The sequence below is a fragment of the Pelodiscus sinensis genome, chromosome 2 (assembly GCF_052426305.1).
Source record: "Pelodiscus sinensis isolate ZL-2025 chromosome 2, ASM5242630v1, whole genome shotgun sequence".
NCBI classification, from domain to species: Eukaryota; Metazoa; Chordata; order Testudines; family Trionychidae; genus Pelodiscus; species Pelodiscus sinensis.
Window position 1 is genome coordinate 91,610,060 of NC_143053.1, and position 16,475 is coordinate 91,626,534.

Consider the following 16,475-nt stretch of genomic DNA (forward strand, 5'->3'; position numbering starts at 1 on the left):
TATATATATCAGCATCCCTTTAAACTCTTCGAGCCACTTGTGAAATAGTTATTATAAAAGTTACCCAGGAAAACTTTTAATTTGGCTAATACTTGAGTATTAGTATTATGTCTCAGTGCTATTAATATCAGAATAAAAATAAAGGTGAGACGCACTTTAAAATGAGCAGATAATTAATTAGCCCATACTATAAATCTTAACAGGACAAAGCTTGTTGTGTTCAGTTAAAATTTATTATAGTAATTCCTTCTTACTGTTTCACTTCCCTCCTTGCCCCATGTGCAAAAATGAAATAATCTTTTAAAAACATATTTTCTTTTCACCATTGAAGTTGTGGCTCTCAAATTAAGTCTTAAAATACTTAAGGATTGAAAATTCTGATTAAATCTCATAAAGCATGATAAGAAGCAAAGCCCAAGTACATATTGTATTTGGTGATTTAAACAATATTCTGTTCCTGAGCCTTGGTTTTTTAAAATGAATTCCAACTTCCCTATTTCCCCTTATTCATGAAAGATGCCTTAAAATACCAATATTGCAATCTTGGACACATTTTGAATAGCTGTGTATAGGCATGTATCAGGGTTTTCTTGCTTGAATTCATCCTATTAGAATATGTCTGTGTACTCAGGTGCTATGTAGGTTACAGAATGGGATTGCTTCTAGTTACATCTTTAAACCACTTCTCCCTCAGTTCACAAATACCATGATGCTATATTGCCTCTCTCTCCTAGAAGGATGACTTCAGAAAACATAACTAAAAATGAAGCTAAAAGACAAGATGTGCCTACTGCCACAGTAACTGTTCCATGTTGCAGTTGCTAAAACATTTGTGATTGTATTTCAGTTATTGAAAACTGCAAACAAATCCAAAGATTGACACTATTTTTGAAAAAAAAACCTTCTATTTTAAAAATATGCAAATATTTCTACTCTCAAGGTATTTGTTATCAGTGGTGCCACACTTCACTGTATGATCTATCAGAGAGCAACATTTAATTAAAAAAATCTACACTACTGTTTTGCTCTTTGGAACTTAGAGAAGGCTTTCAAGAAAAAAGGCTATAAATCAAAAGACAACATTGGCCCAGGCCTATTTCAAACAGTTGCCCTTGATATGATTCACTGTTCTAAAAGCACTTGGTGTTAAAAATATTCCAAACCTAAGGAAAATGTCAGCCTACTACATCATTTGTACCCTGTGCCATTTATATAAGCAAGCGTTCTGACTTCTTGGTGATATCGCTTAAATGGTTTTCTCTGTTTTATTGCAGCAGGGAAATGTTTAAAGAATGTTGGAATGAAACAGAAAGTTGTGCTCCTGCTTTCAAAGATTAGTAAGTCAGCAATTCATGGCTTATATTTTTGTCAACTATCTTGTGAACAGTGAGATTTAGTACCCAGTGTGTACATTTTCTGTGTGTGACAATGTGTCTTCCTTCTCCCTACGGTACTACAGCTTCAGCACCAGCATTGTCATTTACTCAAGCTTCTATTTCCACCATGTGTTTCATGATAAGCTCTTCTGGTTTTGGAAACCTGCGGTGGGGAGGAGGGGCAGTTGTACTGTATAGGCTGAGGCAGCCCCACTCCTAGGGTCCTAATGGGATCACAATGACAGCCTAAGCCTGATCCAACCAGCCGCTCTGTATTGAAGTTCTTTGGACCCACGGCGCTTCGGCGTGGGGTCATTAGACAGTCCAAGCCTCCACACCCCGCCATCCTTGTACAAGACGATCGCCCTCCTCGCCCTCCCCTTGAAGGAGAGAATCTCTTCACCTCATTAAGCTTCCCCTTCCCGCCTCCTGGCCAGCCCCTTGCGCTAGCAGCGGCAGCTGCTTGCCAGGCGGCCCCCTTCGCTCAGGTGCCTGTTCCACGCTGCGAGCAGGAGCAGCTCGCGCCACAGCGAAGTTTGACACCGGCGAGCCGGGCGCGGGGCGGGGAGGGGTTCCCGGAGAAGGGGAAGTAGGACAGGCTGCGAGGGGATTGAACGGGGCAGAACTAGGGAGGCAGGGAACTGTAAGTTCTCATTAGTTTGACCACTTCGCCTTCCTGCCTCAGGAGCTCCATGGATCATGGCTCCTATGACACGCTTAAAAAAACCCAGCCACCCTTAAACTCCCTGCTCCAGCCCCGTTGCTTTCCGACGCTAATCGCTCACCCCTAGATCGGCTCCAGCCCCACCCCCTTTAAGCCCTGGCTCCTGATTTTTATCCCCCAGCGTAGCCTGGCAAGGAGGAGGAGCTGGAGGGGGAGGACGGGGAGGAAGGCTGCTGCTTTGGAGCGCTTTCCAGTAGCCAGCAGTGGGACTGCGGGAGGCAGGCAAAGTCCGGGGGCCTCCTCTGGGCAGCCTCGGATGGAAGAGACGGCCGGCTCCAGCCGCTGAGCGGTGTCATCCCCCCGCCCCCGTCCCGCGCTCCTCTCCCCACCCCCGCTGCCAGCCCCGCACCCAGTCTGAGCCGCGCGTGGCGCAGGGCAGGAGCGCGCGCCCCTCGCAGCCGCGGACCAGGAGGGCTCCGCTACGTCAAAAAGGCTGGAGCTGGGAGGGCGGGGAGGCAGCGGGCTGGGGGGGGGCGCGTTCCGGGAGCAGCCCCCCGCCACGCTGCCTGGCTCCCGGCGCCGTGTGATTGGAGGGAGGGGATCCCCCCGCGCCGGAGCTGCCCGGAGCTCAGCCAGACGCGGCTGGCCACGCAAGTTCTCCACAGCCGAGCTCAGAGCAGCTGCCCGGGCACATGGTGGAGAACCTCCAGCCGGGACGTCGCTGGCCGGCCAGCCAGCCCCGGCCGTGCGGATTAAAAGCCTTGCTGCAGCTGCCGATCCAGGGGAGGAGAGAGGAGACAGGTAAGTGTCGGCTCACCCTGGGTGCCTGCGTGGTCCGGGGGCGGGCAGCTTGAGGAGTTGTGGCACAAGGAACGAGCTTTGTCTCCGGGTTTCTCCCCACGTTCTCCCCATCGCTCAGCTGGTCCCAGTCCAAAGTCAGATGATGCTGATCTGCAGAGTCCGGAGGTGGCTCGGCGTTGTACGCAGGCAGAAGTTTCCTTGTGGTGCTGTTCGCCGGTCTATTTGCAGAGAGACGCTGTGCAAATAGCCCGAGCACAGACAGAGGGGGAGAGAGATCCGTGTGGATGGAGAAGCCATCGGGAATACTGTACAGACACCAGCTGTGACAGCAGAAATCGCCGAGAACTGTAATAACGATTCGAGAAAGAAAACAGCAAGACAATCGCCCTGTCTCTCTGCGCATAAGCCAGGCAGACAAAAGGGAGAGAATCAAATACTTCTGCAACATTTAGGAGGAAGCAAGTCTCTTCCCCCCCCCCCCCATGAATAGATGTGAAACTCAAGTGGTTGTCTTTGTTGCACCCAAAGTCCGGCATCAGTGCTTCAGAATGAAAGATTATTGGGCCGAGAAATAGCATGAGATTTTTTTTTCTTATGGTATCACTAGTGTCGGGAATGTTTTAGGGTTTGCCAAGGTAGAAATGAGAGCCTTATTTCTTTAATTAGTATTCAGCTGGTAAGGTTAGCTCTGCAGTGCTTGGCTGTTTGATGCTGACCTCCCCCCGATCCATACCCATACAAGCACATCCTTCTTTTTTCGAGTAGAGTACATGCGTTGCTGGTAAATGTTTCATGGTCTGGATCCTCAGGGTTGATGTTGATAAACCGAGAAGATGGGTTTTTTTCCTCCCTAAAGATCAGTTATTTCCCCTGTGCTTTCGATAGACGATGTAGTTCAGGTGAGTCAGAGTTATGTTAGGGTTGACTTCCCTGAGAACACAGGGAGGGATTTGGGGGTTGGGGGTGTATTAAGGCTACTGAAGCTTTCTGATTCTCTGAATTGAAACATGACACTTTCATCTGTTTCCTTTGCAAAGAAAAATCTTCTGTTTGATTGATAACTTCTCAAGGCAAATCAAACACTTGAAAGGACAGTGTATACTTTATAGTCCCTCTCCCCAGACATACTGCATTGTCATTTATCAAATAAAAGTGGCTAATCATAAAACTTGAAGAAAATAAATTCAGGCTATGGGGAAGGGGAAAAATTAAAAAATCATTCTTGGGGGAAGGGGAAAAATTAAGCCAGCAGACAAAAAACCCAGTCCTATAGCTAAACTGTCTTAAATGCCAATCTCCAGAAACACCTCAGCTTGGTAATGAGGTGTAATTTACTTTTCTCAGACTGTATTATGACTAATACTTTTTTTCCCTCTGCCAAATGCTTTGAAGTTAGGGGAGCAAGGTATTTTATTGCATGGTCATTAGTGAGAGCCAAGTAAGGTGATGAGGGTCATAGAAGTACCAAGATTGACAGATTACATTAATAGCAAAAAAGTTGTGGAACTTATATAACTTGCCTTATCCTAGGCAGTAGCTAAAGCTTTTACAGCTACAACAGGTAAAAATTAGCTAGGAAAGATTATGCTGGCAGCAACATTAAAACAGTTTAAAAGATGACAGCAGTGAAGTTAGGCATTTTAGAAATATTCTGGCTATGCCTCATTAAAACTAGCATAGTTTGTGCTGTTAGTATCTTTGAAATATTCATCTAGGGCCAAACATGACTTCTTGTTGAAAGTCATTGTCTAGACTTTCTAGCCCTTCCAGGCTGCAACTACCAGGTGATCTAATCAATATTTGGTGTTTTTAGGAACAGTGAAAAAAAGATGAAAATATATTTAAACAAACAAATAAAATGCCTGCAGCAAAAAGCAGAACAGAAAAAAAATCTAAAAACTGACCCTGACAACTTTTTATATTAAAAAAAATCATCATTGGTTTGAAAACTTATCAAATGCAAACTTCCAACAGTGTTAGGTAAATATCAGTCAGAAGTCTGATCAAGTGTTGTACATTGGAAGTGTTCTTTGATTGGATCAATGTTTCTGTTGGTGAGAAAGACAGACTTCTGAGATTACACAGAGCACTTCTTCAAGTCCAGAGGTCTGTAAGATGGCAAGCTTGTCTCTCACCCACAGAAGTTGGTCTAATAAAAGATATGGCATCATCCACCTTGTCTTTCTAATATCACGGGACTAACATGGTTAAATAGTACTCCATATCTTGTGTCAGTTAATGTGAAGAAAAAAACACAATAATCAGTAATGCAGACTATTTTCCTGCTAAAAAGCCATTAAGCATTGCAGTTTTAATCAGAGGGCATTGTGCCCTTATAATGTGAGATATTATTGTAATTAAGGGTTGCTATAGGTCATTAGAACTGTGTTAACAATCAGCTGACAGCCTCACAACTCCTTTTAGTCTACTTTTATTGATTTAATAGCAAAGCACTTTTACCCTTCTGTATAAAAGGGTAATTGTAAAGCATCTGTATAACTGCAGTTTATCCTTGAGTTGACTATAATGTCCTATGAACAAAAAGTGATAAAGCTTCCATTTATCCTTCATGTATATGCTCAGAACATTGCAACTTTTTATGTGTATGTTGTGTATCTCTCTCTCTGTTTAATCTTATTAGCAGCCAGGCCTTAAAAATTGGGGAACTTTTCATTAATATATATAAAAACATATTACTGCACCCTGAGTAAAAGTCCTTATTTATTAAACAAATATTGCTGTGTGTTTCTTAAGGGTTTTCAACACAAAAATTGCATTCTCTGTGAGTAGAAAATTGTGAGTTGGGTATTTTCAACTTGAAGTGATTTGGGACTAAATTTGCTGCTTAGCATCTGGTTTATGAATGCAGCATTGGCTAATAGGTTTTCATGTTGCATTTTTGTGGACTATTTTGAAATTTGATATTGTGATACCATTTTCAATAGAGCCAATTCCTTAGCCATCTAATTTGTCTTAGCTGATCACATACAGTGTGTCCATGCCTGTTTTCATGTTACCATTGGGTTTTACTTTCTCAGAAAATAAAAGATCAGCTAATTCTAGCTGAGGGAGGGTGCATAAAAATGTGATGATTCCTTCTTCCCCTTCCCCCTTCCCCCATTTGTCACAGCAGGCTTAACCATACGCAGTAATACAGGAGTGCCTCCTCTGGGGGCTTCATGGTTCTACAGGGAAATACCATAAAGACATTTTTTCTCCTAGATAGTTTCTGAAATTCTACAAACAAACTGAGAATACAACAATCAAACTAAGTTCTGTGCTGAAAAGTAACTATTTATGCTGTATAGTCACAGCTATAAAAATATTATTAACCTTTATTTTCAGATAGCTGCATAACCTGTTAACATAGCATGATTTTTTTTCAACAACAATATGGGAAGACAAAAAGGCTACGGAGAACTTTCCTATGAAGCAAATGACAGACTTTTTAAAAAGTATGCTTTAAAAACAAAGCCTTTCTTCCATGTAATCATAATTAAATCTGGAATACCATGGAAGATTGAATAACAATCACTTCGCTTTCTGTGTACACCATGCCAGACTGTGTCATTTATTAAAGCCTGCCTATTGTTTTTCTATTGCCTTGCCAAGTCCTTTCACCTGAGTCAGAGGGTACTAGAGTTAGTTTTGTGTAACGGTGCCATATGTTTGGAGCAGTGTTAGTTTCTTGCTTGATAACCAGATGCAGCATACAGGATGTGCACTCTATTTACAGTGCTCCCATGTGAATTTTTAGGCCAGTTAGCGGCAGGAGGTTGTGGTCTATAGCTGTAATGTCATCTGGCACAGGGAGTTAATGGGTTTGATCATGCTGGCTTGACTTGTAGAACCTCACTAGCTCAAAGGAGCTCTCTTTTATTTAGAAGAAAGGTAAGAGCCAGCAGTTGCAATCTATGCTATAATTATCTAGATTTGTTCTCATATCTTCACCTGTAGTTGTCTAAACAAGCATGGATTGAATGTTACTGTAAAGAAAACTCCTGTGATAGGAAAACCCTCTGTGCCACGCTTTTGAGCTATTGTCAGTCACTAAAAAGGGAGTTTTATTTTGCACAGAAAATACCACCATTTCCAGTTGGCATTGTAAAGTAGAATGGTGGAATATAAATATTTCGTCTAGAGTAGCTCTGCTATCAAGGGGGCTAACCTGCGGATTCCACTGAATTCATGGGATCATGGTGTGAGTTCCAGTGGCAACAGTCAAGTCTCAAATTATCTGAGCACAGAGAGTGTTACTTTGAGTGACTGACCCGTAGTGAGAAAATGAAGGGATAACTTTGCACTGTTGACCCATCTGGGGCATCATTTACTAGGGAGCATTGGCTGGGTCACACTTCAGGGATGTTTCCAGAGACAGTGAAGATCAGGGTTAACCTCTGTGTATTGCCATGGTATTGAGAAGTTAAAGCCATTTAAAGAAAGGACAAGAGGCATGGTGAAGGAAAAGGGGTTAAAAGTCATGTGAGGAAACCTAGGATTAGAAATCTTTCAGACTATCATTTCCCAGCCTAGAAGTATTAGAATACATGTATTGGGGTATGAAAGGCAGGGAAATGGGGATGTGGTGTAGGAGGAGAATCAGAGGAATAATGTGGTTCATGGATTAATGTGGCAACAATACAGTAATAGCAATGTGTGAATGGAGGCACAACAAGATGTATTTTCTCCATAAAGCAGAGGAGCTAATGGGAGGCACCAAGGGAGTAGACATTCTATGGAGGCTTGAGAAAAGCAGAGAAAGGGTGAACTTAGACCTTGATGCCTAGAAAAGGTGAGAGGAAGAAGTAGGTTCACCTCTAATCACAAACAAGAAAAAAAATATTACAGGTTCAATCTCCCTGGTCAAAGGATGCTGGGGACCTGACCGGACCGGGATGAAGGAATTTTGCCTGACCAAGGAAGATCATTTCTGCTCCACCCCCCCCCCCCCCCCCCGCAACGGGGCCTCTCAGCTCTGACTTGGCCACCAGTCAGAGCCTGCTGCCAGCCCCACTGCCCCTCACTGGGCTTCCTGGCCCTGCCAGCCAACTCAGACAGGGTGTGCTGGGCTTCTGGCCCCAACAGGCAGCTCAGCTGCAATGTGCTGGGCTTCTGGCTCTGTTGGACAGCCCTGCTAAGGTGTACCTGGCAGTCCGCTGCCCTGCCGACCCACAGGGCCCCAGGCAAAAGGCCTCCACTGGGACTCTCTAGTCCTGGAACATCTGTGGTCCAGATGTTGCCAAACCAGAGAGTCCTGATTTAGAGAGTACTGATACAGACATTAGCAACTGAAACAAAATATTGGGTAATATTATCAGCTGATTTAAATTGACCTTGGTTCTTTGAAGTTAATGGACTTTGACAGTTTAGAACATCTGAGGACCCATGATCAGGTTATTTTCTTCCAGTCAGGATTGCCCTTCTGAAACAATGTACAGTATTCCTGCTGGGTGCATCTATACTGCACCCATAGGTCGAAATAAGAGATGCAATTTGAGCTATAAGTATCAGAGGGGTAGCTGTGTTAGTCTGAATCTTCATCAACAATGAGAACTCCTGTGGCACCTTCTAGACTAACAGATTTATTGGATGCATCTGATGAAGTGGGTCTTTGCCCATGAAAGTTTATGCTCCAACAAATCTGTTAGGGTATGTTTACACTACAGCACTAATTCGAACTAACTTAGTTAACTAAGCTAATTCGAACTAACGCATCTAGAACTAAAAACTAGTTCGAATTAGTGTTTTGCTAATTCAAACTAACTCCATTAAGTGGACCCTGAAGCGGGGTTAAGGATGGCCGGAAGCAGTGCCGGCAGGGCATCAGAGGAGGACTTAGAGCGTGGAGATGCTGCCTCAGGCTAGCTGAGGGCTGTGTTTAAAGGGTCCCGAACCCCACCCCAGACAGACAGTTCTCAGGGGTGCCCCGCTTGCAAAGCAGTCCTGGCTTGAAGAGCCCTGAGTGCCCACACTGGGCACATCACAGCACTCGGCCATCAGCCCGGCTGCACTTGCCGCAGGCTGCCATCTGGGGAGAGGGGGCAATTGGGGGGCTGCAGGAGAGCTTCCACCCCCAGAAGCCCGCAGAGCCAGCCCAGTCCTCCCCATCGGGAGCTCGTACCCCATTCCTCCCTCACCTCTTTCCACTTACCCCTCCCTAGCCCCCCTTCTTGATGTAGAAAATAAAGGACAATTGTGTTCAAAAATAGAATCTCTCTTTATTGAACAAAACTGGGGGAGACTGGGAAAAGGAGGTAGGAGAGGGGAAGAGAAAGGGTGGGAGAGGGGAGGCCAACTGCAATGATGAGGGGTTTGGAACAGGTCCCATATAAAGAGAGGCTAAAGAGACTGGGACTTTTCAGCTTAGAAAAGAGGAGATGGAGGGGGGATATGATAGAGGTCTATAAAAGCATGAGTGGGGTGGAGAGGGTGCATACAGAAAAGTTCTCCATTCCCATAAAGAAGGACTAGAGGACACCAAAGGAAAGGAATGGGTAGCAGGCTTCAAACTAGTAACAGAAAGTTGTTCTTCACAAAGCAAAGAGTCAACCTGTGGAACTCCTTGCTGCAGGAGGCTGTGAAGGCTAGAACTGGAACAGAGTTTAAAGGGAAGTGAGATCAAGTTATGGAGGCTGGGTCCATGGAGTGGTATTAGCCAGGGGGTAGGAGTGGTGTCCCTGCCCAAGGTTTGTGGAAGGCTGGAGAGGGATGGCACGAGACAAATGGCTAGGTCACTGTCTTCGGTCCATCCCTTCCAGGGTCCCTAGGGTTGGCCGCTGTTGGCAGACAGGCTACTGGGCTAGATGGACCTTTGGTCTGACCCAGGACGGCCATTGTAAGCTCAGGGCTCAGGGTCGGGGGTCTCAGTGGACCCCCTTGATTCTCTTGCACACCTGCTCCTGGGTGGCCAGGCTGCCAGCTCTCCTGCCCAAGCCGGCCACTTTCCTGTTCCTAGTGCGGAGATCGTGGATGAGGTCCATGATGTCCGCACTAGCCCAGGTGGGTGCCCACCTCTTGCGGTCCCGGGCAAGCTCCCGGGAGCCGCCAGCCTGGTCCCGGGAAGAGGGGGAGGGCTGGGGGGCATCGGGTGGGTGGCTCGATCTGTGCCAGGTGTAGGGTCTGCTGGCTGGGTGCTGGCAGGCTTGCACCTGGCAGGGGCACCGTAGCCAGCCCGTGCCCCTTTAAGGGGTCCGGGGCCGGGAGGGAGGGCAGACGAGTTTCCCTGGTGTTGGCCAGAGTGGCCACCAGGGAAACCTGGGGAGGGCTAGCCTCCCACTAGTTCGAATTAAGGGGCTACACACCCCTTAATTCGAACTAACTAGTTCGAACTAGGCTTAATCCTTGTGGAATGAGGATTACCTAGTTCGAACTAAGCGCTCCGTTAGTTCGAATTAAATTCGAACTAATGGAGCGCTAGTGTAGCGCCTATGAAAATTAGTTCTAACTAACGTCTGTTAGTTCGAACTAACTTTGTATTGTAGACATACCCTTAGTCTGTAAGGTGCCAAAGGACTTAATTTGAGCTATGCATGTTATGTATCTTATTTCAATCTAATTTCAAAATAGCTTATTTTGAAATTTGGCAAAATAAACCACTATTCCGAATCATCCCTTAACCCTCATGGAACAAGTATTACAGGAACATCAGAATAGTGAGATCGTTATTTTGAAATCTATTTTGAAAAAACAGGCTGGTTCAAAAGACATGGAATTGTCGCAGTCTAGACATATCCTCTGATGCCTTCAGATGATGCTGGCAAAATAAAAACATATGATTACTCAATTTCACTTGTAGAATTTAGTTCAAATGTAGTTCAAATTCCAAATACCAGATATAATCTACTCAATAGCAAGACTCCTTTAAACCTATGTTTTTTATGACACTATGTTTTACAAATCAACCAGTCAGATGTCTGTGTGGGAACACAAACAATATGGAGTAAATGTGCAGTAGTCCCTCTTTAGGGCTTTTTCTGATCTCGGGGCTCATTCCCTAGAATGCCCATTTCAGATATTATGAGATATGCCATTATTCAACAGAAATATTGGAGCCCCAGTCTCAGAATATATCCCTTGATTACAGCATGTATCCCTTGAGTTACAGTTTGATTGTTTATACTTACGTTTGACACTTTAGGCAGCCCAGAGAGCTTTGCACAAATAAATTACACAGTTGAGTTCAATGAAAGTAAACTGTAGTACTTTAAAAACATCTACAATCCCAAATTATTTTACACCCTAACATTCAAAAACTGACCTCCTTTCCTACACACACAATTTGAGGACACAGGGTTTGCACCCCAAATCTTGCATGGACACAACCAACATCATTTGAATGTCTGACTACCAGATCTGAAGATCCACTTAGGTGTTCGCATATTTAACTTACATCAGTTGCATCTGCAAATAATATCTCCTTCAATCACTTCCATCCAGAATACTGTGTGAACAGTTTTATTCAAAACAAGAACATTTTAGAACAAAATAGACAATAACTGAGAATCAGTTTCTCCTTCACCTGGTACCCACTCCTTTACCAGCAGATGACACAAAAGACACTTAAATCAGAGGACAGAGCTGCATTTCATAAAGTGCTTCCAATGTTAGTTGCTTCCAGTGAAACACAGAAACCTACATTTATGTTTTGGCAGGAAAAAAAGCCTTGCAGCTTATCTTTTGACTCCATCAAAATAATATTCCATAGAAAGGCAACAGATGATCCAGAAGAGTTATTCTCCATATGTATATTAGTCTGTATGCATACAATAAGGGAGAATATAAGATATGTATGAATACACTGTATTGTATATCTGTGCATACCTAGAGATATATTAATGAGAGAGAAAATGAATTACACTTTAATAAATAATTGTTCTGCCAGGAAGCAACGAATATTATGCAGTGCGTATTGATTTTTTAAAGAAATTATCACTTTGAAATATTAAATATTCTGGAAGTTCTAAAAAAAAACCCTAAAGAATTAGTTGTGATAAAATAACATATATTAATAGTAGGGCAAATAAAATATCTATTTGAAGTGTTGTGTTGCCATTTATTTGAATAGAAGTAAGAATAAAAGTAATTGGAACAATGAGACAGTATGATAAAACTACATGAGAAGGGGTAAGAAATTATTTTTTCTGAAGTACTTTAATATTTCATATTCTGCTCTTCATCAGATTATGCTGTCTAGCATATGGACTGTACTTCGACTAGTATTCTGGGTGTGTTTTCAGTTCCATGCTGTGGTGTATGACTAGAGACCACAAGGATGGTACTCCACACAGTTTTTATACTTTCCTTCAGTATAAAAGAATGAGGATCAGAAAACATTCAAGATAAAGGTTACAACAATTCTGTTTTAAATGTCTTTTCAGAGCAAGACATTTCAGAGTGCTCTGTAGAGGAACTCTAACATACTGTAAATGTTTTACTGACATTTCTATGAAAATCCATTTTATATTTTTATCTATTAGCGTGCTGCCTCTTTGAAATAAACAAATAGTTTATCTATACCAGATGTCTGCAACTAACCTGGTGTAACAGATATGCATTAATACTTTAAGGGTGCATTTATAATTTCTGGTATGAAGGGCACTTCCCTAGGGAACTCTCTCTTAACTGAATTGAGTGAAAGGGGAACGTCATTCAACAACTGAACAAATCCTCTCCTGTATTCTTATGCTATTAGTTTTTGCTGGTTGTAGGATGCTTTAAATCAGACTATTGTTTTAATTTAAGGCTCACATCAAAGTTGAGCTATGGCTATTCAGAAGTAAATAATTAATACGCCAGTTAACTGAAGCTGGTACCTCTATGTCAGCTCTACTCCAAAGAGAATCTGCCATTCTCCATGCTTCAGAATTGTAGCAGTTAGAAACCAGGGTCATCAGATAATAAGTTGCTTATTTTCTTCACTGTGCCTGTAGCTAGGCACTAGCTCTTTCCATATGGAGCTTTCAAATTACTGCTGCTTAGTGAACATGCTTAGTGGGTTTGTGGTTTATTACACTGGTCTCTAAGTAGAGCCTTTCTGTTGCAAGGCAGTACCCATAAGGGATTACTATAAAAAAGGCATTAAATACAGACTATAATCAGAAGGGCTTTTTATTTGTTTTGGTTTTTTGCCCTCTAGCTACCTTTGGGAGATATATAGAAATTGCACAGCTTTTTTTTTTTAAGAGCTCTGTGCACAACTCTCAAAAACTGTATTTCATTCAGTTCTAATAAAGATGGCCATTAATAAAAGAATTTACCTACATCATTTAATGTGTGTACTAATTGCTAGTCCACTCAGTTAAGTAAAATACCCAAAAGATTAACTTTTTTTTTCTTCCAGGACTTCCTAGGTCACAGTATTTCACTCTGTGAATTACTTGGTAACCATTTTAACTTCATCCTCATTTGCTCTTTTATATTTGACACATTTCTAATGCATCTTGACTGCCTGACACATTGGCCTGATAAGGAGTACAAATCCTTAACTGCAGGAGGAAACATTGCTTACATAGAATTAAAGCAATCCGATGATATATCTGCAACGTAAGACCTTCTTTTGGCTCTCTCTGATAACTATTTAATTATTTAGGTTAAAGATTTTGGGGAAATAATCACTTTGCTTTTCATAGATAGATTGATTGATTGATCAAACCAGATTTGATAAATGCAAGAGAACAGAGAGTATATCACAATGGTATATGATTTAAAATCATACTTTTGGTAAATGTTCATGCTACTTTCAGGCATTTTGTTGGGATTGGTCCTCTTTTCTAGTAAATTCTGCCAGATCCTGAATAAACAGAACATTGAAAGTGAAACAGAAGATATCATTTAAGAAAATATTTGCTTGTGTTACTACATAGGAATAACTCAGCCTCATACTAACATTGCACTAAACATATACAATCAAATTATAGTCTGACCTTTTTGAAGATTTAAATAGTTGTGTAACATTCTTCATATCATAGCTGATACTTAGTTTGGAAATGGGGAAAAATAAAATGGGGGAAATGCCTGGCTTTTTAGGTAATCAGATTCAAACACATCAAAACATCTGGTGTAGTGTGACTCAGAATCAATCAAGTTGTTCTGAGTCACCTTATACTACTCTCTGCCACTTTCCTATTAGGTACAAGCAATTTAAGCTAACATGGTCTATCCATTGGTATGAATCAGTGCCGTTAGATGATTTGTTCTTTTGTCCTAATAATGACAAGTAAAATTAGCTGTACCAGAGAAGAAAAAAAAATCAAAGGTAGTAAATGTAAAATAATTAGAAGGGAGGGGAAGAGATTGTGGCCTTTGTAATTAGGAAAAGTGCATAAATCAAGAGAACATTCATCAGCAATATACATTTTTCTATTATTTTATTATTAAAATACAGATCAACCAACAAGATTAATATAATCAAAGGAAGGCAATATAGACTGTTAAAACATTGTTGTATAAGCTAAAGTCTATTGGTACTACTAACAAGGATGAAAAAAGTTTTAGTAAAGTATGTAGCAAGTGAATGCTAATGTATGTTTTTTAACTTCCTGACAGCAGTCTTGTCTTTTTCCTCTGATAGGTACCTATTATACCATTTCTCGGGTGAAGGCTACTCAGCAGTGGTGACCTCTTCCAATTGAACACTCCACAAATTATTATCCGTGGACTCCCAGCTGACATCCTGCTGGAGGCTAAAGCTACTGAGCCAACTGGAATTTCGCCCACTCTCTTATCAAGGTTTTTTTTCTTACACAGGGGAAAAAGATGAAGTTTGGCATAGTGGAGTTCTGCCATTTTTTGCAGATAATAGCTCTTTTCCTGTGTCTTTCTGGGATGAATCAAGCAGAACTCTCAAGGTCCAAATCAAAACCCTACTTTCAATCAGGGAGGCAGAGAACCAAGCGCAGCTGGGTGTGGAATCAATTCTTTGTGCTGGAGGAATACATGGGTATGGACCCTCTCTATGTAGGAAAGGTAGGGGATTTGATCAGCATTTGGAAAGAGAAGATGTTTGTTATCTTGATACATTTATAGAGTATAACTATGAATTGTCCTTTTATTGGCTTGGTAGAAGTAGGTCAAAAGGGAATTGATTTTTTTAAAATAAAAAGATTGTTGTAACTACAAAAATATCAACAATATGCAGTATCTTTAGATTCTTCATGCAGAAGGTTTTTTCAAAGCAATACATTGTAGCTGTCTAAAAAAAAAGTGAGAACCTGTATATTTTATCATTATCACAACTATGATAATTACTTACTCATATAGCCTTAACAGATGCTTATTACATTTCTTGTGACGTATATTTATTACATAGCTAGATTGCAGAGGAAGTATACATGGTCCATTACAAGAAAATAAGAAACAAGGCAAACAAAAAGCAGAGTTTCTGTCCTGTATAGCTTACAGTCTTAAGATCTAGGTCTGCATCACTGAAGACAGTGGTGAAAGGGCAGAATGGCAAGTGGTAAGGTGAGGGCTAGAAGAATGAGGGAGTGTCTGGAATGGTGCTGTACTCTGGCTTTCTTTGGTTGGTACACTGGCATTTTCGGGGCAGAGCTGGCCAGTATACTTTAGTACAACCCAAATGCTAGGCTATACTAAATGGGGATTTGGGCCAGTATAAAACAACCCCCATCATCAGGGAGTCCCAAATGGCTCTTTTGTAACCTCTATAGCGGCATGAAATGCATATTGAGCAAGCTGTGAAGTTGGCCTTAAGCTTATTCATTGTTTTGTGCTGGCATGAAATACAGCTCCATCGGTAACTTTCCAAATGAGAAATGCTTAGGTTTCTTATGTAATATATCTGGTAACAGTTTATCGAAAGAAACATTTTTCTTTTATTTCACAATCTAGTTTCTTATTGAGAAATAGCTACAAATTAATAATAGCGGTTAGTTTCTTGGCTTAATTATAGGAAACAAAACACAATAGGGTATTTCCAGCAGAATCATTTAAGTTTACCAGAAGTTGATAAGAAGATGCCAAAATGAGGCCCACTGACAGAAGTGGGAAGATTAAAGGGGGCAGTTGCCCAAGGACTTGATGATTCAAAGGGGCCTAGGACTACTGGGTGGTGCGGCTGCTACTATGGCAATGGTGGTGGCCAGAGCCCTTTCAGTCACTGCCAGAGTGCCATGCCATGTACTCCAAGCAACTTTGAAGGCTGGGGAGAATGTTCTGTGGTCTGGGTGGTGTGGAGGACTGGCTGTCCCTGCCTCGCCCCTTCTGCCCAAGGCTCCACCCCTTCCAGGAGCACAGACCTGGCTATCCCCATACCTTGCCTTGGGGGCCTGCAGAAACTCTTGGCTCCCTTGGCGAAGGTCCAGTAATTTGGAGCCTACTGATTCAAATGCTTGTGCAGGTGAAATATTTTTCTTTATATGATTCATCCCAGTGATGTCAAAATTATCTATGCTGTATGTGTTTGCAAATAAATACACCTTGATCCTGCCAGGTGCTTTAGCCACATGAGTAGTACTAATAAGATCATAAGAGAGACAGTTCATATGCACTTGTTTAAGAGTTGTGCTAGGCAGGGGTAAGAGAGCTGAGCACCTAGCAAAACTGAGGCCATAAAGATCTACTAGGATCAATGATGATCCAATAATCAGATTCTAGGGTTTTAAATTTTGTATTAT

General features: G+C 42.1%; 1 protein-coding gene and 1 long non-coding RNA gene across 3 annotated transcripts in view; one reads left to right on the forward strand and one right to left on the reverse strand.

Moving 5' to 3' along the window:
• The first annotated feature begins 1,897 nt into the window (after positions 1 to 1,897).
• The window catches only part of LOC102446679 (cadherin-7), a 117,169-nt gene continuing 102,591 nt past the window's right edge, over positions 1,898 to 16,475 (forward strand). The window contains exons 1-2 of one of the 2 annotated variants that reach the window (XM_006119917.4): positions 1,898 to 2,841; positions 14,411 to 14,805. In XM_006119917.4, coding sequence (XP_006119979.3) covers positions 14,596 to 14,805 — 210 coding nt within the window. In that variant the 5' untranslated portion in view covers positions 1,898 to 2,841; positions 14,411 to 14,595. The remainder of the gene's footprint in view (positions 2,842 to 14,410; positions 14,806 to 16,475) is intronic. The other variant, XM_075921028.2, reaches the window with a different exon arrangement.
• Positions 11,455 to 16,475, reverse strand: part of LOC106731765 (uncharacterized) — a 59,000-nt gene continuing 53,979 nt past the window's right edge. Inside the window, exons 5-6 of the long non-coding RNA XR_012901565.2 lie at positions 13,556 to 13,630; positions 11,455 to 11,593 (exon numbers count right to left, since the gene is read on the reverse strand). This is a non-coding gene — a long non-coding RNA (uncharacterized LOC106731765). The remainder of the gene's footprint in view (positions 11,594 to 13,555; positions 13,631 to 16,475) is intronic.